The sequence below is a fragment of the Amblyraja radiata genome, chromosome 30, assembly GCF_010909765.2.
Source record: "Amblyraja radiata isolate CabotCenter1 chromosome 30, sAmbRad1.1.pri, whole genome shotgun sequence".
NCBI classification, from domain to species: Eukaryota; Metazoa; Chordata; class Chondrichthyes; order Rajiformes; family Rajidae; genus Amblyraja; species Amblyraja radiata.
Genome location: NC_045985.1, coordinates 20,751,584 through 20,778,761, shown reverse-complemented (window position 1 = coordinate 20,778,761; position 27,178 = coordinate 20,751,584). Strand labels below are relative to the sequence as shown.

Here is a 27,178-nt window from a genome sequence, read left to right as displayed (position 1 = left end):
GGAATGGAATACCTTATTGTCCCATGTGACAAGTCTCAGTGAAATCTACTGACATAACCGAGGTATGCGAATAGTCACCACATAAAGAGCGCTGACAAAGTTGAAAAAAGGCAGATTACTATCTAAATGGCGTCAAGTTGGGAAAAGGAAGTACAACGGGATCTGGAGGTCCTTGTACACCAGTCTATGAAAGCAAGCATGCAGGTACAGCAGGCACTTAAGAAAGCGAATGGCATATTGGCCTTTATAACAAGAGGAATCGAATATAGGAGCAAAGAGGTCCTTCTGCAGTTGTACAGAACCCTAGTGAGACCACACCTGGAGTATTGTGTGCACTTTCGGTCCCCTAATTTGAGGAAGGACATCCTTGCTATTGAGGGAGTGCAGCGTAGGTTTACAAGGTTAATTTCCGGGATGGTGGGACTGTCATATGCTGAGAGAATGGAGCAGCTGGGCTTGTACACTCTGGAGTTTAGAAGGATGAGAGGGTATCTCATTGAAACAAATAAGATTGTTAAGGGCTTGGACACGCTAGAGGTAGGAAACATGTTCCCGATGTTGGGGGAGTCCAGAACCAGGGGCCACAGTTTAAGAATAAGGAGTAAGCCATTTAGAACGGAGACGAGGAAACACTTTTTCTCACAGAGAGTGGCGAGTCTGTGGCATTCTCTGCCTCAGGTGGAGGCGGGTTCTCTGGATACTTTCAAGAGAGAGCTAGATAGGCTCTTAAAAATAGCGGAGTTAGGGGATATGGGGAGAAGGCAGGAACGGCGTACTGATTGTGGATGATCAGCCATGATCACATTGAATGGCAGTGCTGGCTCGAAGGGCCGAATGACCTACTCCTGCACCTATTGTCTATTGTCTATTGTCCCCACCCCCCTCTCCCATGCCGGGTCCCCATTGCTCATCGGGGTCGGGATGCTGAAGAAGGGTTCTGACTTGAGGCATCACCTACCCATGGTCCGTGAAGTGCCCCATAAAAGATTACCTCATTAGATAAGCACCTGTGGACTTGAACGTAATAGGTTAAGTCCAGGGGGTCGGATGTGGGGCTTTACATGTGGGGCAGATATATTGTCAGTGAAGAGGGGCTAGGAGCAAGGCCAAGTGTGCATCCAGAGTCAAGGTCTGGAATAGTACTAAGTGTGCCGTCAAAGCTGGGATAAAGGGAGTGTTCAGCTCTGGGAACCTAAGCAGGTAAGCAGCTATGATCAGGGTAGAATAGGGGGCCAGGTATAAGGCTGGGCTCAGGGTCAGGATTGAGAGAAGGTATGCAACTGGAGTCAGGGTCAGGAGTAGTACCAGGTGTGCAGTGAGACCCAGGTTGGTCAACATGGGCCAAGTGTTGGATTATAATCTGATTTACATACATGAACACACTAAGATCATTCATGTGCTGCACCTGTTGATCAGAGCCTGGCTCTACTGTGAAATGTAATTAGGAATGTAATTTAGCCTAACCTTATTCATAGCTAATCCAAATTAAAGCATAAATATTGCATTCAAGTGTAAGTTAAAAGACTCGCTGCAGTATGCACCAGATTGCACAATTTCAAGCTGAAAAATGCAAAAGCTCCACACAAATGGGAGTGGCGACACCCCCCTCCCACACCCTCCCTCCCCACAGACTCTGAGCGCCCTCTCGCAATTTCTCACTCCCAACTCTCACCCAATGTTGGCAGCCCTGCAGCGCTTACAGCTTCGGAGACCCAGTTTTGATCCCGACTACGGGTGCTGTCTGCATGGAGTTTGTATGATCTCCGCATGACCACTTGGGTTTTCTCCGAGATCTTCGGTTTCCTCCCACACCAAAGATGTACAGTTTATAGCAGGTTTAATTGGCTTGGTGTAAGAGTAAATTGTCCCTAGTGTGTGTAGGGTAGCGTTAATGTGCGGGGATCATTGTTGGCATGGACTCTGTGGGCCTACGGGGCCTGTTTCTGCGCTGCACCTCTAAATTAAAACTAAACTGAAAAGCAATAAACAATTTGAACATTTTTGTTTGTTTTACTGTCGTGTTTAAAAACAGACTAGTGATAAGCATTTTGGACTGGACAGTTAATTACCGTCGCACCCATCACCTCTCACTAAGTGAAATTGTCCAGCCCAGTAAATCTAAGCTGAAAATCATTTTGAGAAGTCTTATAAGTTCATTAGACATAGGATCAGAATATGGCCATTTGTCCCATCAAGTCTGCTCCGCCATTCAAACATGGCTGATCTATTTTTCCCACATAACCCTATTCTCCTGCCTTCGCACCATAAACATTGATGTGGTAACTAATTAAGAAACTATCAATCTCTGTTGTAAAAATACCCAATTGACTTGGCCTCCACTGCCATCTGTGGCAATGAAATCCACCCTCTGGCTATAGAAGTTCCTCCTCATCTCTGCTCTGCAGGTACGCCCTTTTATTCTGAGGCTGTGCCCTCTGGTCCTAGACTCTCCCGATAGTGGAAACATCTTCTCCACATTCACTCTATCCAGGCCTTTCAGTATGTTTCCATGAGGTGCCCCCTCATCCTTCTACACTTGAGTACAGGCCCAGTAGATGGGACATGTTGGGTAGTGGGAGCAACTTGGGCCGAAGGGCCTGTTTCCATGCTATATGACTCAATGGCTCCAGAGATGCTGCCCGACCTGCTAAGTTCCCAGTATTTTAATGTTCACAAATGCTAGGAGCAGAATTAGGCCATTCGGCCCATCGCCATTCAATCATGGCTGATCTATTTCTCTCCTACCCTATTCTCCTGCCTTCTCCCCATAACCTCTGACACCCGTACGAACTGCGAATCTATCTCTCTCTTAAAAATATCAATTGACGGCCTCCACAGCCCTCTGAGGGAATGAATTCCACAGATTCACCACCCTCCGACTAAATAAATTCCTCCTCATCTTCTTAAAGGAACGTTCTTTACTCTCCCACCAGTGGCAACATCCTCTCTACATCCACTCTATTCAGGCCTTTCACTATTCGGTAAGTTTATGTCTATCTTTGGTGTAAACCGGCATCTACAGTTCCTTCCAGCAGACTTCCTCCAGCAGCTTGTTTACAGACAATAGACAATAGGTACAGGAGTAGGCCATTCGGCCCTTCGAGCCAGCACCGCCATTCACTGTGATCATGGCTGATCATCCACAATCAGTACCCCGTTCTTGCCTTCTCCATACCCCTTGACTCCACTATCTTTAAGAGCTCTAAGAGTTCTATTTAACTCATCTATGTATATATTTTGTTCCAACATCCACTGTCTGTTTTTCACTGCAATTTCTGAACTCTGTGGCTTTATATTAGCTCAAACCACTGTGCGGTATCAGCTCGACCTGAAACACCACCCATTCCTTCTCTCCAGAGATGCTCCCTGTCAGGGCCGGCCTTAGTGGGTGCGGGGCCCAATTGGGAACAGTTTTGGTGAACCCCAGATTCCCAGCCAAGGTCTGTCAGCCCAGTTATTTAGTATATATTATGAAATTGTACACTAGGTGCTATGGATTATACACTATGTGTAGATATGTTGCAAAACGTACCTGAAGCGTCGCTGAAAATCTGTCCCAGCCCGAGTGCGTGATTTTGGCGCCGTTTAGAGGGGGGCGGGTTTAAAACGCGATTTCCCCTAGGCTGTTCAAACCGAGCTTGCTCAGCCTAGTTAATTATTAACGAAAAATCGCTGGAAGATTCCCTCGCTTGAGCTATTATTAGTTTTAAGGGCGTTATTAAATTGTTATAGTAGGTTAAACATTAACCTCTAAACCCCCGACCGCCGACAACGGGCCAGATCTCATAGAGGGGAAAACGGAAGGTAGGCTGTTTATTTTTACGTTAAAAAGGGCTTCTTAAGATCCCTTTATACCAAGTTAAATGTTGCGAGTAGCTAATTTTGGGCCCATTATATCCCGCAGTATTTTTCTGGGCATTTGAGGCACAAATCTACCGCAATGTGAACGTTCTAAACCAGCGCGTTCACAGGATCCCACTAGAAAGCTGATTTAAATGGACTTTAAGTTACAGCAATTAAACACTAAATTCCTTCCATTTGGCCTATAAATTAATGTAAATGAGATTTTTAAATCATGTTTTATGGTGAATTGTTTGTGAATATTATTTGGACACTTAGGCTATAAATGTTAATCATTTATTAAGAAATTGATAAATGTTTAGATCTAGTAATTGAAGTTTGGAATTAGCTACAATTAGGTAACTAACTAATTATATACTTTAATTTCAGGTCATCCAAGTAAGATTATTTTATATTTGTTTCAGAATGCTTCAATCTATGATAACTGAAAATTTCATTCAGTTCCCTTAATTTTTAAGAAGGTTATGGGCTTTTGACTGCACACGATCACAGCTTTTTTGTTATGTCCATAGAAAATCAATAGGGAACAAGATGCTCATTTCCGAGTATGAAAATGGCCATAACGTTTTAAATACTTGAGATATGAAAGTGAATTAGGTGTCAAATTAAACTTATTTTTATGCTTTATCTGATGGGATAAATTGCAGACTTGATGTTTTAAATCTCAAAATTTTGTAACATTGCTACTATGTGAATCTCTCCTGCTCGCTCCCGTTTGACTGTCAGTAGCTCCGCTGGCTTCCAACATTTACCATTAAACTGCATTATGTGATTGGACACAATGCCCTTGGAGACACCGGCTGATTGGACGGGAGGAGACCTATTTGTTGATTAGACGGGAATTTTAAGGAAAGCTGGTTGGTGATTGGATGCAACCCCCTTGGAGACAGCGATTGATTGGCGGCCAAATAAAATTATCAAATAGGAAAACAAAAATCGCTGGTCGGTGCAAACTCAGTGGACTATCTGGTTGTATCTCCAAACTAAACAGTATAACATGCTGGTACATTCATTTAAAATTAAATTCAGTGATAATTTCACATGATTTCTCACTGTGTAAAGCAAAGATCCTATAGCAGAGCTATAGGATCTTTAGTGTAAAGCTCAATATCTGACCAATTTCTGTTTAACACGTTTGGTCTGCCGTGAACATTTTTCTCTACCAAAACAGTTCATATCTAGCAAACCGATCAACGAAACAGACAGCAGTTGGACACAGTCATAGAAACATAGAAACAAGGTGCAAGAGTAGGCCATTCGGCCCTTCGAGCTTGCACAGCCATTCAATATGATCATCCAAATCAGTATCCTGTACCTGCCTTCTCGCCGTACCCCCTGATTCCTTTAGCCACAAGGGCCACATCTAACTCCCTCTTAAATATAGCCAACGAACAGGCCTCAACTACATTCTGTGGCAGAGAATTCCAGAGATTCACGACTCTCTGTGTAAAAAATGTTTTTCTCATCTCAGTCCTAAAAGATTTCCCCTTTATCCTTAAACTGTGACCCCTTGTTCTGGACTTCCCCAACATCGGGAACAATCTTCCTGCATCTAGCCTGTCCAACCCCTTAAGAATTTTGTAAGTTTCTATAAGATCCCCCCCCCCCCCCCGAGTACAAGCCAAGTCTATCCAGTCTTTCTTCATATTAAAGTCATGACATCCCGGGAATCAGTCTGGTGAACCTTCTCTGTACTCCCCCTATGGCAAGAAGTCCTTCCTCAGATTAGGAGCCCAAAACTGTACGCAATACTCCAGATGTGGTCTCACCAAGACCCTGTACAACTGCAGTAGAACCTCCCTGCTCCTATACTCAAATCATATATATAAACCATGTAACAATTACAGCACGGAAACAGGCCATCTCGACCCTGCTAGTCCGTGCCAAACACGTATTGGCCTCACCAATGCCTTGTACAATTTTAACATTACATCCCAACTTCTATACTCAATGCTCTGATTTATAAAGGCCAGCATACCAAAAGCTTTCTTTACCACCCTATCTACATGAGATTCCACCTTCACGGAACTGTGCACAGCTATTCCCAGATCCCTCTGTTCAACTGCATTCTTCAATTCCCTACCATTTACCATGTATGTCCTATTTTGATTTGTCCTGGCAAGATGTAGCACCTCACACTTATCAGAATTAAACTCCATCTGCCATCTTTCAGCCCACTCTTCCAAATGGCCTAGATCACTCTGTAGACTTTGGAAATCCTCTTCATTATCCACAACACCCCCTACCAATGGAACAACAATGGAACAACATGCACAGTACACCAATCCTCCGGCACTATTCCCGTTTCTAATGACATTTGAAATATTTCTGTCATAGCCCCTGCTATTTCTGCACTAACTTCCCTCAATGTCCTAGGGAATATCCTGTCCAGACCTGGAGACTTATCCACTTTTATATTTTTCAAAAGTGTCAGTACTTCCTCTTCTTTGAATCTCATACTTTCCATAGCTACTCTACTTGTTTCCCTTACCTCACATAATTCAATATCCTTCTCCTTGGTGAATACCGAAGAAAATAAATTGTTCAATATCTCCCCCATCTCTTTTGGCTCTGCAGATAGCTGTCCACTCGGACTCTCTAATGGACCAATTTTATCCCTCGTTATCCTTTTGCTATTAATATAACTGTAGAAACCCTTTGGATTTCATTTCACCTTACTTGCCAAAGCAACCTCATATCTTCTTTTAGCTTTTCTAATTTCTTTCTTAAGATTATTTTTACATTCTTTATACTCAAGCAGCTCATTTACTCCATGCTTCCTATAATTATTGTAGATCTCCCTCTTTTTCCGAACCGTGTCTAATTTCCCTTGAAAACCATGGCTCTTTCCAATTTTTACTATTTCCTTTCAACCGAACAGGGATATAAAGATTCTGTAGTCTCAAAATGTCACCTTTAAATGTCCTCCATTTCTCCTCCACATCTTCCCATAAAACAAAATATCCCAATTCACTCCTTTTAAATCCTTTCGCATCTCCTCAAAGTTAGCCTTTCTCCAATCAAAAATCTCAACCCTAGGTCCAGTTCTGACCCTCTCCATAATTATATTGAAACTAATGGTATTGTGATCACTGGACCCGAACTGTTCCCCAACGCATACCTCTGCCACCTGACCTGTCTCATTTCCTAACAGGAGGTCCAGCACCGCCCCTTCTCTAGTAGGTACTCTATGTATTGCTGCAAAAAACTATCCTGCACACATTTTACAAACTCCAAACCATCCAGCCCATTTACAGAATGTGTTTCCCAGTCTATGTGTGGAAAATTGAAATCTCCCACAATCACTACCTTGTGCTTACTACTAATATCTGCGATCTCCTTACATATTTGTTCTTCCAATTCTCGCTCCCCATTTGGCGGTCTATAATACGCCCCTATAAGTGTTGCTACCTCTTTCCCATTTCTCAGTTCCACCCAAAATAGCCTCCCTAGACGAGCCCTCTAATCTATCCTGCCAAAGCACTGCTGTAATTTCTTCCGTGACCAGCAATGCAACACCTCCACCTCTTGCCCCTCCAATTTTATCACAGCTGAAGCAACGAAATCCTGGAATATTTAGTTTCCAATCACAGCCCTCCTGCAACCATGTTTCACTGATCGCCACAACATCATACTTCCAGTTGTCAATCCAGGCTCTAAGTTCATCCACCTTTCTTACAATGCTCCTAGCATTAAAATATACACATTTAAGAAACCCACCGCCTCTTATTCTGTTTATTGTCTTTTTTCTTCTTTCTCCCCTACATTTTGGGTCAGAGTGCTGCCCTTCTCTGCCTCCTGCCTCACACACTGACTGCTAGCTTTCCCAATTTGAGTCCCTCCCCCCAACCGTTCTAGTTTAAAGTCTCCCCAGTAGCCTTTGCAAATCTCCCTGTCAGGATATTGGTACCCCTCGAGTTCAAGTGCAACCCGTCCTTTCTGTACAGGTCGCACCTTCCCCAAAAGGGGTCCCAATGATCCAGAAACTTGAATCCATACCCACTGCACCAATCCCTCATCCACTCATTTATCCTCCACCTCGCTCCATTCCTACTCTCACTATCACGTGGCACAGGCAGTAATCCTGAGATTGTTACCTTTGCGGTCCTTCTCCTTAACTCTCTTCCTAACTCCCTAAAGTCTCCTTTCAGGACCTCTTCTCTTGTTCTACCTATGTCGTTGGTACCTATATGCACCACGACCTCAGGCTCCTCTCCCTCCCATTTCAGGATATCTTGGACACGTTCAGATACATCCCTGACCCTGGCACCAGGGAGGCAAACTACCATCCTGGTCTCCTGACTGCATCCACAGAATCGCCTATCCGACCCCCTGACTATAGAGTCCCCTATTACTATTGTCCTCCTCTTCTTTTCCTTACCCTTCAGAGCAACAAAACCTGTCTTTGTGCCGGAGGCCCAGCCGCTGTCGCTACCCCCAGGTAGGTTGTCTCCCCCAACCGTACTCAAACATGAGTACTTATTTTCAAGGTGTACAGCCACCGGGGTACTCACCAGTCCCTGCCACTGCCCATTGCCCTTCCTAACGGTGACCCAGTTGTCTGTCTCCCGTGGTCTTGGAGTGACCCCCTCCCTATAACTCCTCTCTATGACCTCCTCGCTCTCCCTGACCAGACAGAGGTCATCGAGCTGCTGCTCCAGGTTCCCTTAGGAGCCCCATCTCGACGCACCTGGCGCAGATGTGGACGTCTGGAGGGCACTCAGACTCCATGACCTCCTACGTCTGACATCCAGAACAGTAAACTGCTCTGGCCCTCATTCTCCCCCTTATCCGAATACAATACAAAGCCTTACCTGGGATACAAGCCAATCAGCTGCTTCCTCTAGTCCGTTCGACCAATCAGAGGCTTCCACCAGCCCACTTAATTTGAAGTGTGATCTACGAATGGAACGTTGCAGATTTTGGTTCCACCTCCCTCACCAATGCTCCTGGGCCTCCGCTGAAACAAGCCCCGCGCTGGGGTTTTACACTCACCGCTCGGACATCGCTCCTCCCTCACCAATGCTCCTGGGCCTCCGTTGAAACAAGCTCCGCGCTGGGTTTTTACACTCACGGCTCAGACCTCGCTCCTCCCTCACCAACGGCTCCTGGGCCTCTCAAAATCCTTTTGCTATGAATGCTAACATACCATTCGCTTTCTTCACGGCCTGCTGCACCTGCGTGCCTACTTTCAATGACTGGTGTACCATGACACCCAGGTCTCGTTGCATCTCCCCCTTTTCCTAATCGGCCACCATTCAAATAATAGTCTACTTTCCTGTTTTTGCCACCAAAAGTGGGTAACCTCACATATATCCACATTATACTGCATCTGCCATGCATTTGCCCACTCACCCAGCCTATCCAAGTCACCATGTATCCTCCTAGTTTAGAGGCGTTTAAACGGTTTAGAGATGTTTAGAGGGCTTCAGATGGGTTTAGAAGTGTTATAGAGGGAAACAGGAGGGGGGGGGGGGATAGAGGGGGTTTAGAGATGTTCAGAGGGTCCCAGGGGGGTTTAGAGACGTTATAAGCCCCCCGTGAGAATTTGTAATTCTCTGATATTAAAGATAGACATAAAGCTGGAGTAACTCAGCAGGACAGGCAGCGCAGCGACTCTGGAGAGAAGACCCTTCTTCAGACTAAACTGAACTCTCGTCGGTGAGAGTACTTGTGATTGTCTGAAGAAGGGTCTCGACCAGAAACGCAACCCTCTCCCCAGAGCCCATGCCCGTCCCGCTGAGCCACCTTCAACTTCTGAGCCAAACAAAAAACAGAGTGCTGGTGGAACTCAGCGGGCAAGACGGCTGCCTCACCCGCTGGGTTTCTCCAGCATTTGTGTCTACCGCTAATCGTCAATGATTCCGGGAATGCCGAGGCGGCAGGGTGATAGAGACGGAGTGGGAGAGCTAGAGAGAGACGAGATGGGGAGCGGGAGAGAGAGCGCGAGAGGGGGAGAGAGAGAGAGCAAAACACAGAGAGACACAACGTGGGGCGGTAGGTGAACGACTAACCTGCACATCAGGAAGAAGCCCCTTCTCGCGGTCCGGGGCCCTCACTCATGATGGTGAGTTTAAAGGAATTCCCAATGTGTCATCGATCTACATTCCTCAGTAAATGTAACTGTGTTTTAAACAAGTATTAATGACGCCGCGTGAATTTTATTCAAAGGAACATGACGTCATTAATACTCATTCAAACCACAATAACATTTACTGAGGAATGTGGATGGATGCAGATTAATGACGTTGTATAACAACTTGTTAACTACTTCATGTTAAGAAGTGCTAACAGTACGAGTTAACAAATCGTTTGTGTCTGATGGCCGTGCAGCGGTTGTTATACATGTTCGTTTAAAAAAAAAAATCCGGATGGCGAATTAAAAAAAAATTCTTTATTTAACAAAGAGAATTCGTATTTCCGTACGAAATATGGAACATTAGTGCGGGGCCCCCATTAGGCGCGGGGCCCAATTGGGAGCAATCGGTCAAATCGGCTTAAGGCCGGCCCTGCTCCCTGTCCCGCTGAGTAACTCCAGCATTTTGTGTCTATCTTCAGTGTTTACCAGCTTCTGCAGTTCCTTCCTACGCAAATTAATCAAAAGGACATAGAAACCTAGAAAATTGGTACAGGAGCAGGCCATTCGGCCCTTCGAAGCAGCACCGCCATTCAACGAGAGGCAAAGCAAGGGTTACTTAAAGTTGACGAACACTATACACAAGGCAGCTGCGGAAAGGACGGTGGTTCTACAGAGTCCAGAGGAAAGTGGGAGAAATGAGATGTGCAGGAAAAAACAGAAAAGAGGAGACAGTAATCTCAAGAATTAGATTTGGACACACTGGTCTGAACAGTACACTTTTTATAATAGGCAAGCATAATACAGGTAGATGTGAATACTGTGGGCAAGAAGAGACAATAGAGCATGTCATTGTACATTGTGAGAGGTATGAGGAGGAGAGAGAACGGATGAGTGAGCAGTTCAGAAAAGAAAGAATACAATTTGATTTGGTAGATATTTTGCAAGGAAGTTCATATAAGTGCTATCAAATCCTGTTGCATTTTCTTAGGGTAACCAATTTGTTCGGAAGGATATAGGTTATTAGTATATGTAATGGTGTTGTTTGATCCACACTCCATGCCAGTTGGTGGCGGTAATGCACCAAAAAAGTTGTTTGCCAACCGCCAAAAAACACCACATAGAAGAAGAAGAAGTACACAAGGCAGCTTGCTGCATCTGATGAACACCGCCCTCGTTTATGGCCAGGTACCAGGTGCGCGACTGTTCATTGTTTCTGCACACTGAAACGAAAGTGAAAGTATTTCCCCAGAATTCATTCCAATCGCCGGTGTGGAGATCGCTGGAGAATAGCAGATATCGCCGCTGCCGTTGGAGACGATTCTTGTGTTTGCTGAAAGGAGTCTCGGTACATCTCAGCTCCTAGCGCCGGGGTTTGTGGTCGGTCCAGTGAGGTTCTGTGTCTGCACTCAGCACTGATTGTGCCGGGGGGGGGGAGCTCCAAGCAAGACCAATCGTCCCATCGCCAACGCTGCAATCCCCTTACAGCTGCAGACGGTCGCTTCCTCGATCGGTGAGTGATGCAGGTTCGTGTCCCAGGAATGGACAAGAAACGAAACATGCGGGCATCTTCATCTAAAAGGTCTCGACCCGAAACGTCATGTTAGCGGGTGTGGGCAAGTTGGGCCGAAGGGCCTGTTTCCACGCTGTAAAATTCTATCACTCTATGACCCGAAATATCGTCTGTCCATTTCCAGATACTGCCCGTTCCTCCAGCATTTTGTGTTCTGCTCAGGTATCAGGGTACCTGCACAGTAGGGGTGTGTATCCATCTGTGTGTGTGTTGTTGTTTTCGTACTGCTGCCTGTCTTTAATGTAAACACAAAGACAAAAAGCTGGAGTAACTCAGTGGGGCAGGCAGCATCTCTGGTTGAAAGGAATAGGTAGACACAAAATGCTGGAGTAACTCAGCGGGGCAGGCAGCATCTCTGGAGAGAAGGAAAGGGTGATGTTTGGGGTCGAGACCCTTCTTCAGACTGATGTCAGGGGAGTGGGAGGTACAGAGATAAGGAAGTGTAGAATAGATCATTGTTAGTTGGGAGAAGGTTACAACAAAGCAAACAGAGATAAAATGTAAGACTGGTCAGTAAACTGGGAAGAGGGAAAGAGGGAAAGCACGAGTTACTTGAAGTTCAGGAAGTCAATGTGCATACCACTGGGGTGTAAGCTGCCCAAGCAAAATATGAGGTGTTGTTTCATATTCATAAGGAATATGTTTCATAAGGAATAGGTGACAGGTTTGGATCGAGACCATTCTTCAGACCTTTGCCACACTTGTGGGCCACTTGCTTTGTTTAGTCATAGAGTGAGACAGTGTGGAAACAGGCCCTACATCCCAACCTGCCCACACCGGACAACATGTCCCAGCTACACTAGTCCCACCTGCCTTCTTTTGGTCATAAGCGATAGGTGCACCATTCTCCAGCCTTCTCCCCATAACTCCTGACACCCGTACTTACCAAGAATCTATCTATCTCTGCCGTAAAAATATCCACTGACTTGGCCTCCACAGCCTTCTACAGCAAAGAATTCCACAGATTTACCACCCTCTGACTAAAGAAATTCCTTCTCATCTCCTTCCTAAAGGAACGTCCTTTAATCCTGAGGCTATGACCTCTAGTCCTAGACTCTCCCACTAGTGGAAACATTCTCTCCACATCAACTCTTGCCAAGCCATTCATTATTCTGTATGTTTCGATGAGGTCCCCCCTCATTCTTCTAAACTCAAGACGTTAAGAATGGTCCATATTTCTCCAAACCTGTCCTATCCATGTACCTGTTTGTTAAGAAACAATTGTGATCGCTGCCTAAACTACCTCTTCTAGCCGCTTGTTCCATACACTGTGAAAAGGTTACCCCTCAGATTCCAATTAAATATTTTCCCCTTGGATAGATTCGATGTGGAGAGGATGTTTCCACTAGTGGGAGAGTCTAGGACTAGAGGTCATAGCATCAGCATTAAAGGACGTTCTTTTGGGAAGGAGATGAGGTGCCGATTAGGAAAAGGGGAGATGCAGCGAGACCTGGGTGTCATGGTACACCAGTCATTGAAAGTAGGCACGCAGGTGCAGCAGGCAGTGAAGAAAGCAAATGGCATGTTAGCATTCATAGCAAAAGGATTTGAGTATAGGAGCAGGGAGGTTCTACTGCAGTTGTACAGGGTCTTGGTGAGACCACACCTGGAGTATTGCGTACAGTTTTGGTCTCCAAATCTGAGGAAGGACATTATTGCCATAGAGGGAGTGCAGAGAAGGTTCACCAGACTGATTCCTGGTCTGATTCAGGACTGTCTTATGAAGAAAGACTGGATAGACTTGGTTTATACTCTCTAGAATTTAGGAGATTGAGAGGGGATCTTATAGAAACTTACAAAATTCTTAAGGGGTTGGACAGGCTAGATGTTGGGGAAGTCCAGGACAAGGGGCCACAGCTTAAGGATAAGGGGGAAATCCTTTAAAACCGAGAATGAGAAAAACCTTTTTTCACACAGAGAGTGGTGAATCTCTGGAACTCTCTGCCACAGAGGGTAGTTGAGGCCAGTTCATTGGCTATATTTAAGAGGGAGTTAGATGTGGCCCTTGTGGCTAAGGGGATCAGAGGGTATGGAGAGAAGGCAGGTACAGGATACTTAGTTGGATGATCAGCCATGATCACATTTAATGGTGGTGCAGGCTCGAAGGGCCAAATGGCCTACTCCTGCACCTAATTTCTATGTTTCTATGTATTTCATTCGTCAGAGGGTGGTGAATTTGTGGAATTCTTTGCCACAGAAGGCTCTGGTGGCAAAGTCAGTGGATTTATTTAAGGTAGAGAAAGAGACTTGATTAGTACAGGTATCAAAGGAGAATGGGGTTATTGGAGACATGGATGAATGGCGGAGTATACTTGATGGGCCAGGTGGCCTAATTCTACTCCTAACACTTATGATCTTCACCTTGTTTCCCTTCACTTGTTTGAGGGGTATCTACACCGGACCCTGCCCCCCAATGTCCAGCAGTGGAAGGACCCTAGACAATGGTCCTCCCCCATGGAGCCTTGGCGTTGGCTGCACCAAGCTTCAGTGCGTCCCCCGGCACGTACTCCAGCAGTATGGAGCGGCCCAGACGGCAGCATTCCCCATCGGATGTCGGGCTGAAATTTCCTTCCTGAAAGGAAAGAATTTTCAAGGCGGAAATGTGGGGCTAGTTGGATTGTTCTTACCCAGAGTTAGTAGGGACTCAATGGGCAGAATGGCCTTCATCAACATGAACATCATACTCTGATTCTCAGTGCAGTAGTTAACATCTCTCTACATAAACACTGGCGCAGCGGTAGAGTTGCTGCCTCACTGCGCCAGAGACCTGGGTTATATCCTTACCACGGGTGCTGTCTGTACGGAGTTTGTATGTTCTCCCTGTGACCTGCGTGGGTTTTTCCCCTGAGATCTTCGGTTTCCTCCCACACTCCAAAGATGTACAGGTTTATAGGTGAATTGTCTTGATATAAATGTAAATTGTCCCTAACATGTGTAGGATAGTGTTAGTTTTTGGAGATCGTGGCCGGCATGGACTCAGTGGGCCGAAGGGCTTGTTTCCACACTATCTTTAAACTAAACCTTTTTGGTCACATCTTCAAAAAGCCGTACGTTGAGTGGATTCATCTTCATATTTTATTCCTCTTTCTGTTTCAGATCACTGGATTTTGTTGACTGTCCATTTCCGGTTTACTGATGAGTGAGTTCTTGCAACTGGCCACTCTGGGCCGGCCTTTCCAGTTGGGAATGCTGTACGACTGCCGATCAGATGCTCTGATCCCAGGTACTGGAATGTCTTCACACAAATCATGAAGTCACATGATCCAGAGTAGGTGAATTGACAGACATGATAAGGGAATAACGTATAGCGTAAGGTAAAGCCAGCAAAGTCCGATCAAGGGTAGTCTAAGGGTCACCAACGAGGAAGATAGTGGTTCAGGACTGCTCTCTGGTTGTGGTAGGATTCAGATATACCTTCCACTCAATGAATTTTAACATGTGGAATTTTGTCAAATGCCCTTTGATATGGTTTGATATGAGTGATCTAAGTGATCTCATAGAGGTGTGTAAAATCATGAGAGGATTAGATCGGGTAGACGCACAGAGTCTCTTGCCCAGAGTAGGGGAATCAAGGACAAGAGGACATAGGTTTAAAGTGAAGGGGAAAATATTTAATAAGAATCTGAGATGTAACTTTTTCACACAATGGGTGGAGAATGTAAGGAACCAGCTACTAGAGGACGTAGTTAAGGTAGGAACCATCGAAATGGGTAAGAAACAGTTAAACGGGTACATGGATAGGACAGGTATGGGCCAAACGCAGGCTGGTGGGACTAGTGTCGCTGGGACATGTTTGTCAGTGTGAGCAAGTCAGGCCGCTTTACATGCTGTATCGCTCTATGATACAGTGGTGGTCAATGCAGGGCCATAAGTTCAGGTGACCAATCTCACAATGGTGACCACAACCTTGGCAGTTCTAGTCCAGTTTATACAGTGAATTGAATATTGTGTGGCACGGTGGCGCAGCGGTAGTTTCTGCCTTACAGCACCAGATACCCAGGTTCGATCCTGACTACGGGTGCTGTCTGTACAGAGTTTGTACTTTCGTGACCTGCGTGAATTTTCTCCGGAATCTCCGGTTTACTTCCCACACTTCAAGGACGTACAGTTTTGAGGGTTAATTGGCTTAGTAAAATTGTAAATTGTTCCTAGTGTGTGCAGGATAGTGTTAGTATGCGGGGATTGCTGGTTGGCGCGGGCCCGGTGGGCCGAAGGGCCTGTTACCATGCCATATCTCTAAACTAAGCTGAACATGGATATTTGAAGAATATTTGAACACGATCCAAATCGCTGCCTATCCATGTTCTCCTGAATTGCCTCCTGACCCGCTGAGTTACTGTAGAACTCAACGTATTTTCAGTTTAGTTTTAGAGATACAACGCAGAAACAGGCCCTTCAGCCCACCGAGTCTGCACCAACCAGTGATCCCTGCATATGAACACTATCCTAAACACTAAACACTGAACACTATCGAAAACCGTTGAAAAGAGGCAAAGCACAGGCAGACTTAACTCGGAGCTCCCGTGGATTGTGAAGCAACAGCAACAAAGAGAAGCAGGAGAAAGCACTGATTGGCTCTAGCCCGTGGGAGGAAGGTTAGAAATGAGTCAGAGGGGGAAAAACAGTTTAAAACTGAGGAATTTGGTTTGTCAGTTGGTAAATTAGGCAAGTTATCAGTCAATATAAGCAAGACGGCAGTGAGGGAGCGGCCTTGTGAGTAAAGTGTGAGTCTTTGGATCGAGAGTTGTGAGTAAAGTGTGAGTCTTGGCTCGAGAGTCTTCGGCAAGGAGGCTGAGGAGAGGAGGCTACACATAAAGTGCGAGAGGACAGAACGCGGTGAACACATGTCAGGGCAGATGAGACAGTGTGAGGCTTGCAGAATGTGGGAGCCCAGGGACACAGATGGAGCCTCTAGCTGCTATAACTGTGGCAAGTGCATCCAGCTTCAGCTCCTAAATGACCGTGTTGGGGCACTGGATAAGTAGCTAGATGACCTCAGGACCATCCGGGAAAACGAGTTTCCTGGACAGGACCTACAGTGAGGTAGTCACGCCGAGGTTACGGGCAGAACCAAGGTGTGTGACGGAGAGAAAGGGTGGAAATCGTGGAGTGCAGAAGACCCAGGTGGCTGTGCCTAATGTAAACAAGTACGCCCTCTTGGGAACTGTCCGGGGAGACGATGTTTCCAGTCTGAGTGGCCGACATGTTGGTGGCTCCAATCCTAGAGATGGGACTCGACTGGTGAGACCGACGTCGGGCAGAGCCCTAATGGTGGGTGACTCCATTGTCTGAGGAGCGGACAGGAGATTCTGTGGCAGCAGACGAGATGCGAGGATGATCTGTTGCCTCCCTGGTGCCAGGGTTCAGGATGTCACGAGCCGAATTCTGAACGTCCTCGAGAGAGAGAAGATGAACAGCCGGCAGTAGTTGTGCACGTAGGCACAAACAACATCAGGAAGAAGATGAAGGAGGTTCTCCAACATGACTTCAGAGAGTTGGGAAGAAGCCTGAAATGCCAGACTTCTAGGGTGGTTATCTCTGGATTGCTTCCAGTACCACATGCTAGTGAGGACAGGAACAGGGTGATGGGGGATCTGAATGGGTGACTGAGGGACTGGTGCAGGGAGCAAGGATTTAGATTTATAGACAACCGGGATCTCTTCTGGGGTAGGGGTGACCTGTACAAAGGGGACGGGTTACACCTTTACTGGAGGGGGACCAATGTTCTGGCAGGCAGGTTTGCTCGGGCTACACGTGTGGCTTTAAACTAAATAGTGGGGGGGAGGGATTGACAAATTGGGAGTATAAAGATGGAGTTAAAGGGGAAGTGGCTACAGGAAAAATTTCAAAAGATTATCGAATTAATGGGAAGGAAAGCTTGAGAATGGACAACAGAATACGGTCAGCGCCAAATGCGAGGGGGGAAGTGAATACGGAGGTCAAAGTACGGTATACAAATGCGCGAAGTATAAGGAATAAGTAGAGTCATATCAAGTCAAGTTTATTCGTCACATACACATACGAGATGTGCAGTGAAATGAAAAGTGGCAATGCTCGCGGATTGTGCAAAAAAACAAACAAACAACAAACTACAAAAAGAATGGAACAGAATCACATATTCTTTTACATATTAAATATTGTGGCGGAAGGAAAAAGAGAAATAAAACAGCAATTTAAAAAAAAACAGTAGAATGGTACAGTAAAGTTAGTCCCTGGTGAGTTTACAGTCCTAATGGCCTCTGAGAAGAAACTCCTTCTCAATCTCTCTGATCTTACAGCTAGCTAGCGTAGCACAGGACTTGAGTACTCGCCCCGAGATGCCATCGGGGCCTGCAGCTTTTCACGTGTTCACCCGTGTCAGAGCCCTCCTCACATCGTGCTCAGACAGCGAGAATGTGCGCACATTCCTCCCTTCAGCTTCGGTAGCCAGCCCGCTGGCGGTATTGTCGTTAGTCGGCAGACCTTGGGTGGTGTTGCCCGTCTCGAAATGAGCGTAAAAGGAGTTCAGGTCATCAGCTAGGGAGGTGCCGGCACTTGCGGATGAGGGGGGGGTGCTCCTGTAATTGGTTACAGTCCGTAGCCCCTGCCACAGGCGTCTGGTGTCCTGCTGCTATATCTATGACTCCATCTTGTCCCTGTACCTCCTTTTTGCATCCTTCACCGCCCTTCGCAGTCGGTAGGACTCTATACCTTGTAGACGTCCATGTTTCCTGATGCCAGGCCCGAGTTGTAGGCAGCAGTGCGAGCATTCAAGGCAACACGAACGGACCTGTCTACCCAGGGTTTTTGATTCGGAAAGGTGCTTAACCTTACAGTGGGGACGATGTTGTCGACTATTGTTGCGATGAATTCCGTGACTGCTTCCGCGAACTCACTGACGTCACTGGAACTTGCTTGGAACATATTCCAGTCGACATCGCTCAGTGCAAGTGGACGAGCTTGAGGCTCAGTTAGAAACTGGCAAGTATGTTGTGGGAATTACTGAGACATGGCTGCAAGAGGGCCAGGGCTGGGAACTGAATATTCAAGGTATACCGCCTATCGAAAATACAGACAGGTGGGCAGAAGGGGTGGGATTGCCCTGTTGGTGAGGAATGAAATTCAATCATTTGCAAGGGGTGACATTGAAACAGGAGATGTGGAGTCAGTATGGATAGAATTAAGGAATTGTAAAGATAAAAATACCCTAATAGGACTAATCTACAGGTCCCCAAACAGTAACCTGGACATAGGGCGCAATTTGAATCAGGAGTTAAAGTTGGCATGTAGCAAAAGTAATGCTGTGGTTGTTATGGGAGATTTCAACATGCAGGTAGACTGGGAAAATCAGGTTGGTACTGGATCCCAAGAAAGGGACTTGGTGTAGTGACTGTGATGGATTCATAGAACAGCTTATATTGGAGCCGACCAGGGAGAAGATGATTCTGGATTTAGTGTTATGTAATGAACCGGATTTGATAAAGGACCTCGAGGTTAATGAGCCATTAGGAGGCAGTGACCATAATGTGGTTAGGTTTAATCCACAATTGGAGAGGGAGAAGAGTAGATCAGAGGTGTCGGTGTTGCAGTTGAATAAAGGGGACTATGAGGCCATGAGGGAGGAGTTGGCCAAAGTTGACTGGAAAGATACACTAGCAGGGATGATAGTGGAACAAAAATGGCAGGTGTTTCTAGGAATAATACAGAAGGTGCAGGATCAGTTCATTCCTAGGAGGAAGAAAGATTCCAAGCGGAGAAAGGGACGACCATGGCTGACAAGGGACGTCAGGGACAGTATAAAAATTAAAGCGAAGAAATACAACGTAGCAAAGATGAGCGGGAAGCAAGTGGTTGGGTAATGTTTAAAGAACAACAGAAGATAACCAAAAAGACAATACGGGCAGAAAAGATAAGATACGAAGGTAAGCTAGGCAAGAATATAAAGCAGGATAGTAAAAGCTTCTTTAGGTATGCGAAGAGGAAAAAGTTAGTTTAGACCAAAGTTGGACCCTTGAATACCGAAAAAGGTGAATTTATTATGGAAATGGCAGATGAGTTGAACAGGTACTTTGGATCTGTCTTCACTAAGGAGGACACAACAATCTTTCTGATATAGTAGTGGCCAGAGGATCTGCAGTGACAGAGGAACTGAAGGAAATCCACATTAGGCAGGAAATGGTGTTGGATAGACTGATGGGACTGAAGGCTGATAAATCACCAGGGCCCGATAGTCTGCATCCTAGGGTACTTAAGGAAGCGGCTCTAGAAATCGTGGATGCATTGGTGATAATTTTCCAATTATCCAATGTTCTATAGACTTAGGATCAGTTCCTGTGGATTGGAGGATAGCTAATGTTATTCAACGTTTTAAGAGAGGCGGGAGAGAGAAAACAGGGAATTATAGACCAGTTAGCCTGACATCGGTGGTGGGGAAGATTATAAAAGATGAGATAGCCGCACATTTGGATAGCAGTAACTGGGTCGGTCCGAGTCAGCATGGATTTACGAAGGGGAAATCATGCTTGCCTAACCTTCTGGAATTTTTTGAATATGTAACTAGGAAAAGGAACAAGGGAGAGCCAGTGGATGTAGTGTACCTGGACTTTCAGAAAGCATTTGATAAGGTCCCACATTGGAGATTAGTGGGCAAAATTAGGGCACATGGTATTGGGGGTAGAGTGCTGACATGGATAGAGAAGTGGTTGGCAGACAGGAAACAAACACTAGGGATTAACGGGTCCCTTTCAGTATGGCAGGCAGTGACTAGTGGGGTACCGCAAGGCTCGGTGCTGGGACCGCAGCTATTTACAACATACATTAATGATTTAGATGAAGGGATTAAAAGTAACATTAGCAGATTTGCAGATGACACAAAGCTGGGCGGCAGTGTGAACTGTGAGGAGGATGCTATGAGAATGCCGGGTGACTTGGACAGGTTGGGGGAGTGGGCAGATGCACGGCAGATAAAGTTTAATGCGGATAAATGTGAGGTTATCCACTATGGTAGCAAAAACAGGAAGGCAGCTTACTATCTAAATGGCGTCAAGTTGGGAAAAGGGGAAGTATAACGGGATCTGGGGGTCCTTGTACATCAGTCTATAAAAGTAAGCATGCAGGTACAGCAGGCACTGAAGAAAGCGAATGGCATGTTGGCCTTTATAACAAGAGGAGCAAAGAGGTCCTTCTGCAGTTGTACAGAGCCCTAGTGAGACTACACCTGGAGTATTGTGTGCACTTTTGGTCCCCTAATTTGAGGAAGGACATTCTTGCTATTGAGGGAGTGCAGCATAGGTTTACAAGGTTAATTCCCGGGATGGCGGGACTGTCATATGCTGAGAGAATGGAGCAGCTGGGCTTGTACACTCTGGAGTTTAGAAGGATGAGAGGGTATCTCATTGAAACATATAAGATTGTTAAATGCTTGGACACGCTAGAGGCAGGAAACATGTTCCCGATGTTGGGGGAGTCCAAAACCAGGGGCCACGGTTTAAGAATAAGGAGTAAGCCATTTAGAACGGAGGGAACACTTTTTCTCACAGAGTTGTGAGTCTGTGGAATTCTCTGCCTCAGAGGGCGGTGGAGGCAGGTTCTCTGGATACTTTCAAGAGAGAGCTAGATAGGGCTCTTAAAAATAGTGGAGTCAGGGGATATGGGGAGAAGGCAGGAACGGGATACTGATTGTGGATGATCAGCCAGGATCACATTGAATGGCGGTGCTGGCTTGAAGGGCTAAATGGCCTACTCCTGCACCTATTGTCTATCCGACACACACTTGGGCCAGTTTTACATTTATACCAAGCCTACAAACCTGTACGTCTCTGGAGTGCGGGAGGAAACTGAAGATCTTGGAGAACACCCACACGGTCACGGGGAGAACGTACAAACTCTGCACAGACAGCACCCATAGTCAGGATCGAACTCGGGTCTCTGGCGGTGTAAGCGCTGTAAGACAGCTACTTTACAACCATGCCGCAATGCCGCACCTATTACTGATGTAAACAGTCCAGTGAGTGTAGTGTTGTACTTTCAGCCCAAGACACAGCCTATACAGAGATTGAATCTACTGAAGGAATATTATTCACTTTGAGTAATTTTCACATTATTAACATGTTTTGATCGCTGATTTATTTTGTAGGCATCACCCTGTGGGACTTGCAGACACTGCAGAGCAACCTTGACTGTCGTGACCAGCCCAGCACTGAGTTTCACATCATTGCATCAGACTCCATGGAGAAGAAAGCCACTGCCCTCAATGTGTCAGCATCACTGAAGGCGAGTTTCCTGGCTGGGTTAGTGGTGGTGAAAGGGTCAGCAAAATATCTCAGTGACACGAAGGAATCAGAGCAACAAGCACGAGTTACCCTTCAGTACAAAGCAACAACCAGGTTTGACCAACTGACGATGAATCACTTAGGGAGACAGAATATTACCTACCCGAGTGTGTTTGATGAGGGCTCAGCCACCCATGTCATTACAGCAGTGTTGTATGGGGCCCAGGCCTTCTTTGTGTTTGACCAAATGGCTTCATCATCAGAGAACATACAGGATATTCAGGGTAACATGGAGGTGATGATTAAACGTCTCCCTATGATTGCGATCGAGGGAGAGGCCTCCCTAGAAATGACAGATGAACAGAGCACTCAGGCCGAGAAGTTTAGCTGCACCTTTTACGGGGACTTCTCACTGAAGAACAATCCCACCACCTTCAAAGAAGCCATCAATATCTACGCAACCCTCCCACACCTGCTGGGCTCAGATGGAGAACATTCAGTCCCCGTCGCAGTCTGGCTCTATCCTCTCAATAAACTGGACACCAAAGCTGCCCAACTGCTGAGGGAGATCAGCGTGGGACTGGTTAATCGCTGGCAGCGTGTCCTGGAACAGCTCAGTGAGGCCGTGATGAGGTGCAACGACCTGATGAAAGACAGTGCCGCAGTTCAGTTTTCTGAGATCCGGGACAGGATATTTCAATTCCGAGAGATGTGTCCGGAGTACAAACTGGTTTTCCAAGGGATCTTAGCCAGAGTTTTACCGTCCATTCGGGGCGGTGTGAAGGAGGAAGTGTTGCTGGCGGACATACTGAAGAACAGGGAGCAGTCACCATTCAAACACCAAGCACTGACCACATGGCTGGATGACAAGGCACGGGAGATGAAGGTTGTGCGATTTTACCTCAGAATATTGAAAGATATACCAGTTGTGAAATCAGAGAGTGAGTTAGATGACATGTTGATGGATTTAGCAACAGTTTACGTGGTCTGCTTTACATTTACAACATTACATAATGAGGATCTCTACCTGTCAGAAGCAAACAACTACCTCCAATCTCCCACAGCTCAGAAAATGGAGACACAACCTCCTGCTGATGGAGCCTGTACACAACGACAAAGTGACTCCTGGTTTAACTTGCCATCTGTGTCCCGGAAGATGAGGGAGCTATCAGGATCATTCCTGGAATTTGCCACCGCCAATATAGCAGATGGGAAAATAAAATTTGCTGTTGGATCTGTGCGGGATGACAGCAACATAGGAGCGTCAATTTACCTGTATGACGGAGGATGTCTGGAGAACCGGTGCTTTGTTCCTCCGTCACAGCCCGAGATACCTACGTCTAGTAGAACAACACATGACAGTGTGACGCTGCAGTTACAGCCTCCAACATTTGGTGCCGGTGAGATTGTGGGCTACAAGGTAGAGTACCGAGGTAGCCAGCAGGAGGAATGGACAATTCTGGACACACCTGATCAATGCCACTCCTTCACCATACCTGGGTTACAGCCACACCAAGAGTATCACTTCCGATACAGAGCAGTGACCAAGGTAGGGGTCAGCAAGGCTAGTGAGAGCTACAGGGACATCACCCGGCCAACAAATCCACCTGGTAACCCAGTGTCCCAGGATTGTTCACCCAGCCCAACACTGCACTGGGACAGTCCAGGTCAGATTGGAGCTGATGTAAATATATTTCGGTACAGCATTGAATATAGGGAAGAACCGTCAGTTAATTTCAACATGAAAGGTGGATTATGGGAGGAAGTTAAGACAACAGACACACAATGTCACTATTGTTTAAAGGGACTAAAACCCACGACCGTCTACCGAGTGCGAGTGTCTGCTGACTGTGGTGAAACAGGGTCTAGTGAAGCAAGTGAGGAGGTTTCAATAAAAATAGGAAACACACCAATCACAATAACCCGGAAACATCGCACAGACACACAATTAATATCCAAAGGAAACCCTTCCATTTACAAGCTCAAACTACAGGAGGAGGTAGCTGATAAAGTCAAACAGCTTGTGAAATGCTCCTTCGGAAAACCCACCTCAAAATACACAATGAAGACAATTATGGTTCTGGGAGCAACTGGCACAGGAAAGACAACCCTCATCAATGGCATGATCAACTACATCTTGGGCGTGGAATGGGGAGACAACTTCAGATACAAGTTAATAGCGGAAGAGACAGGAAAATCCCAGGCTGAGAGTCAGACATCCTCCATCACTGCCTACCTGCTGCACCATCAGGTAGGATTTAACATTGATTACTCTCTGACGATCATTGACACGCCAGGATTCGGTGACACCAGGGGCATCAGCCGGGATCAACATATCACTGAGCAAATCCGTGAGTTCTTCACTTCCCCGCAGGGTGTTGATCAGATTGACGCCGTGTGTTTTGTTGCTCAAGCCTCCCTGGCTCGCCTGACTCACACACAGAAATACGTCTTTAATTCGATTCTTGCTATTTTTGGCAAAGATATTGCAGAAAACATTCAGATCCTGGTGACTTTCGCAGATGGACAGCCTCCCCCCATCCTGGATGCCCTGAAATTAGCTGAGGTACCGTGTCCCAAAGACACAACGGGTCTGCCAGTACACTTCAAGTTTAACAATTCAGCAATTTTTGCCCAGCATCCGACCTCTGGAAACTATGGCAACGAGTGCAGATCCCATGACAGCGGAGTAGGGGGAGAGAACGATGATAACTTTGATGCAATGTTTTGGAAGATGGGAGCAAACAGTATGAAGAAATTCTTCACAGCTCTGAACACAATGGAAACTAAAAGTTTGAGTTTAACCAGAGAGGTTCTGAAGGAACGTAAGCAGCTGGAAGTTGCAGTGGAGGGATTGCAGATCCAGATCCGAGCTGGTCTCACCAAACTGGAAGAACTCAGGAAAACGGAACAAGCTCTGAACCAACACCAGACCGAGCTGGATGCAAATAAAAACTTTGAATACGAGATTGAAGTTACAGATCCAGTACAGGTGGATATTAGCGGGAGAGGTAATTATATAACCAACTGTCAGAAGTGTTTCTTTACCTGCCACTATCCCTGCGGCATTCCTAACGATGATGATAAACGTAAATGTAGTGCAATGGACAAACAAGGGAACTGCAAGATCTGTCCAGAAAAGTGCATCTGGAATGTTCACTTCAACCAAAAGTACAAGTTTGATTATGTAACGAAAAAGGAGAAGAGGACATACAGTGAGTTGAAAGAAAAGTACGAGAAGGCCTATGGCGCGAGGATGACCCAGCAGAATGTTATGGAATCACTTAAGCGGGAGTTTGCTGATGTGGAGTGCACAGTTCTGGTGCTGATTGATCAATTATCTGGCAGCATTAGACGACTTGAAGAAATAGCTCTGAGGCCAAACCCATTATCCACCCCAGCTTACATTGACCTCATGATTCAGTCTGAGAAAGAAGAGGCGAAGCCCGGGTTCGTGGAGCGAATTCAGACACTGAGAGAAGTAAAGGAACGGGCAGAGTTAGTACAAAAGGTAGCAAATAATGAGAAACTGCTACCAGGGGGGTCGAAGGGTGGTCCAATAGTTGGGAAACATGCTGGAAAAAAGACTGAAGGAAAATTTTCTAAAATAATAAATTGGTTCACATCCAATAAGTAGATGATAACCATTCCAACTGTTCCCAATAGAGGGTGCAAATGTTTCCCTCAGCCCAGAAACAATCCATTCTTTTAATTCCCCCTCCTTCTCCTGCCTCACCATCCCACAGCCTTTCACACCACACCTTGCTTTCTGTCAGCTCTGTGTCTCTCCCTGGTCATCGCCAGAGTCCGAGTCACGGGCTGGTGGAGGGTAAAGTAGTCATAGACAGTGTCATGGAAACTGTTCTACCCCCCAGCCTCAGGACATGATACAGAGTGTGCGTCGACCTCAGCAGGACTCGACCTCTGTCGCCACTGAGACAGCGACACACACACAGGAACTCCTCCAGCTCACAGGCACGTTGAGAAGCGAGGCTCATCAAGAGCCCGAGAAGGACCAAATGAAATGGAGCATCACATCAGAGAACAACCTCCTTCACTCTCCGTGTGCTCACCACTCAGTGATCAGTACCTTCCATGTCCTGGACCCCATCACCCGATGGATGATGGACCTTCTCCATGAAGAAGGAGCCTCAGGCCAAAGCCAACCAAATACCCCCACCTGCACACAAAACCATCTGCAAGAGGGACCACAGGGCACCAGACATCTTGGAACTAGAGCTGGGAGATAGCTGCTGGGTATCACCGTCATTGGAATGTGATCCAGAGCAGATTCCATGGTAGAGTTTACAGGGAACTGGGGACCTGGTTAAAGGCAAATATTAGTTGGGCGAGCTAGACTGCCTTCCACAGACATGATGGACTGAATGGCCTTCTACCGTGCTGTGACTATCCCAGATTGCACCAGACCCATTCTCCAGCTTGACCTTCACCTTGATGTGAGCTTTTGGTTCCATGTTTATTATATTACCGAGGTCTTGTTCTACCTTCGGGACCGGGGATAAAAACATCGGTGAAATTCAGGTATAGGGTAACGAGGGAGGATGGGGAAGGACATCTGAGCACCCTTGTGAACAGGCTCAGAGTCCCTCTTGCACTCGGGGACAGGGTACGAGCTTACTTTCCCCGCTGCCTAATGCACATCCTGTTCATCGATTCGCCAGCAACTGAGGCAGAGTTTCTGTGTCCCAGCTGGTAACGGACTGAGTCACCACATTGACTCCTTCCTGCCCTGCTGTGGCACATGCCTAGCCTGCAAGTCCTGCATATCGGAATGGAGTCCCTCCTAGTCCCGATGGCACTTCATACATTTTGCAAGTCCCGGCCTTGTTTGTCCTCCCAAATCATATCTCATATCGGCAGTGACTCCCACCTGCCATCCCTCTGTCCATCTCACCAAATGAACAATATATCAAGTAGTCTCAGACTAGACTGATCATGACTGACATCAATTTGCATGTCATCTTCAAACTTACTAATCAGACTTATGTCTTGAGATAAAAATCATTCTTCTTTTCTACTGTCAGGCCCAATCACCAGCCTCTCTGGCACAACATTGATCATGGTCATCTGATCATAAATTCTCCACATCACGCTCTGAATCCTATTAATAAGCCCATTATGGATCCAATTTCTTCTAGATCCCAAAAGCTCGAACCTCTGTGACAAGTTTCCCTTATATGCCCTGTCAAAGACTACATTACCCTCAATGCCCTCGTCAATACATTCTATTGCCTCTTCAAACAAATAATCAGATTGATCAAGTAGGATCTCTTCTTAACAAAGTTCTTCTGTCTGTGCAAGTGCACATCAACCCTGTTCCACAGCGTTTCTTCTCCTCTATGACTGATAGTAGATTCAGTGCTGTAATAACCTAGTTTATTCCCACTGCCCTCCTTG

The 27,178-nt window shown here is 46.3% G+C and overlaps 2 protein-coding genes across 2 annotated transcripts; both read left to right on the top strand.

The window, feature by feature from the left end:
• Positions 1–11,210: 11,210 nt before the first annotated feature.
• LOC116990033 (neoverrucotoxin subunit alpha-like) lies at positions 11,211–23,443 on the top strand. Its single transcript, XM_033047558.1, has 4 exons — positions 11,211–11,450; positions 14,607–14,733; positions 21,625–23,309; positions 23,402–23,443. Exons 2-4 carry the CDS (start codon positions 14,646–14,648, stop codon positions 23,441–23,443), a joined length of 1,815 nt encoding a protein of 604 aa, XP_032903449.1. The 5' UTR covers positions 11,211–11,450; positions 14,607–14,645.
• LOC116990183 lies at positions 23,390–25,521 on the top strand. Its single transcript, XM_033047738.1, has one exon. The coding sequence runs from the start codon at positions 23,502–23,504 to the stop codon at positions 25,395–25,397; it is 1,896 nt and encodes a 631-aa protein (XP_032903629.1). The 5' UTR covers positions 23,390–23,501; the 3' UTR covers positions 25,398–25,521.
• The last annotated feature ends 1,657 nt before the right edge of the window (positions 25,522–27,178 follow it).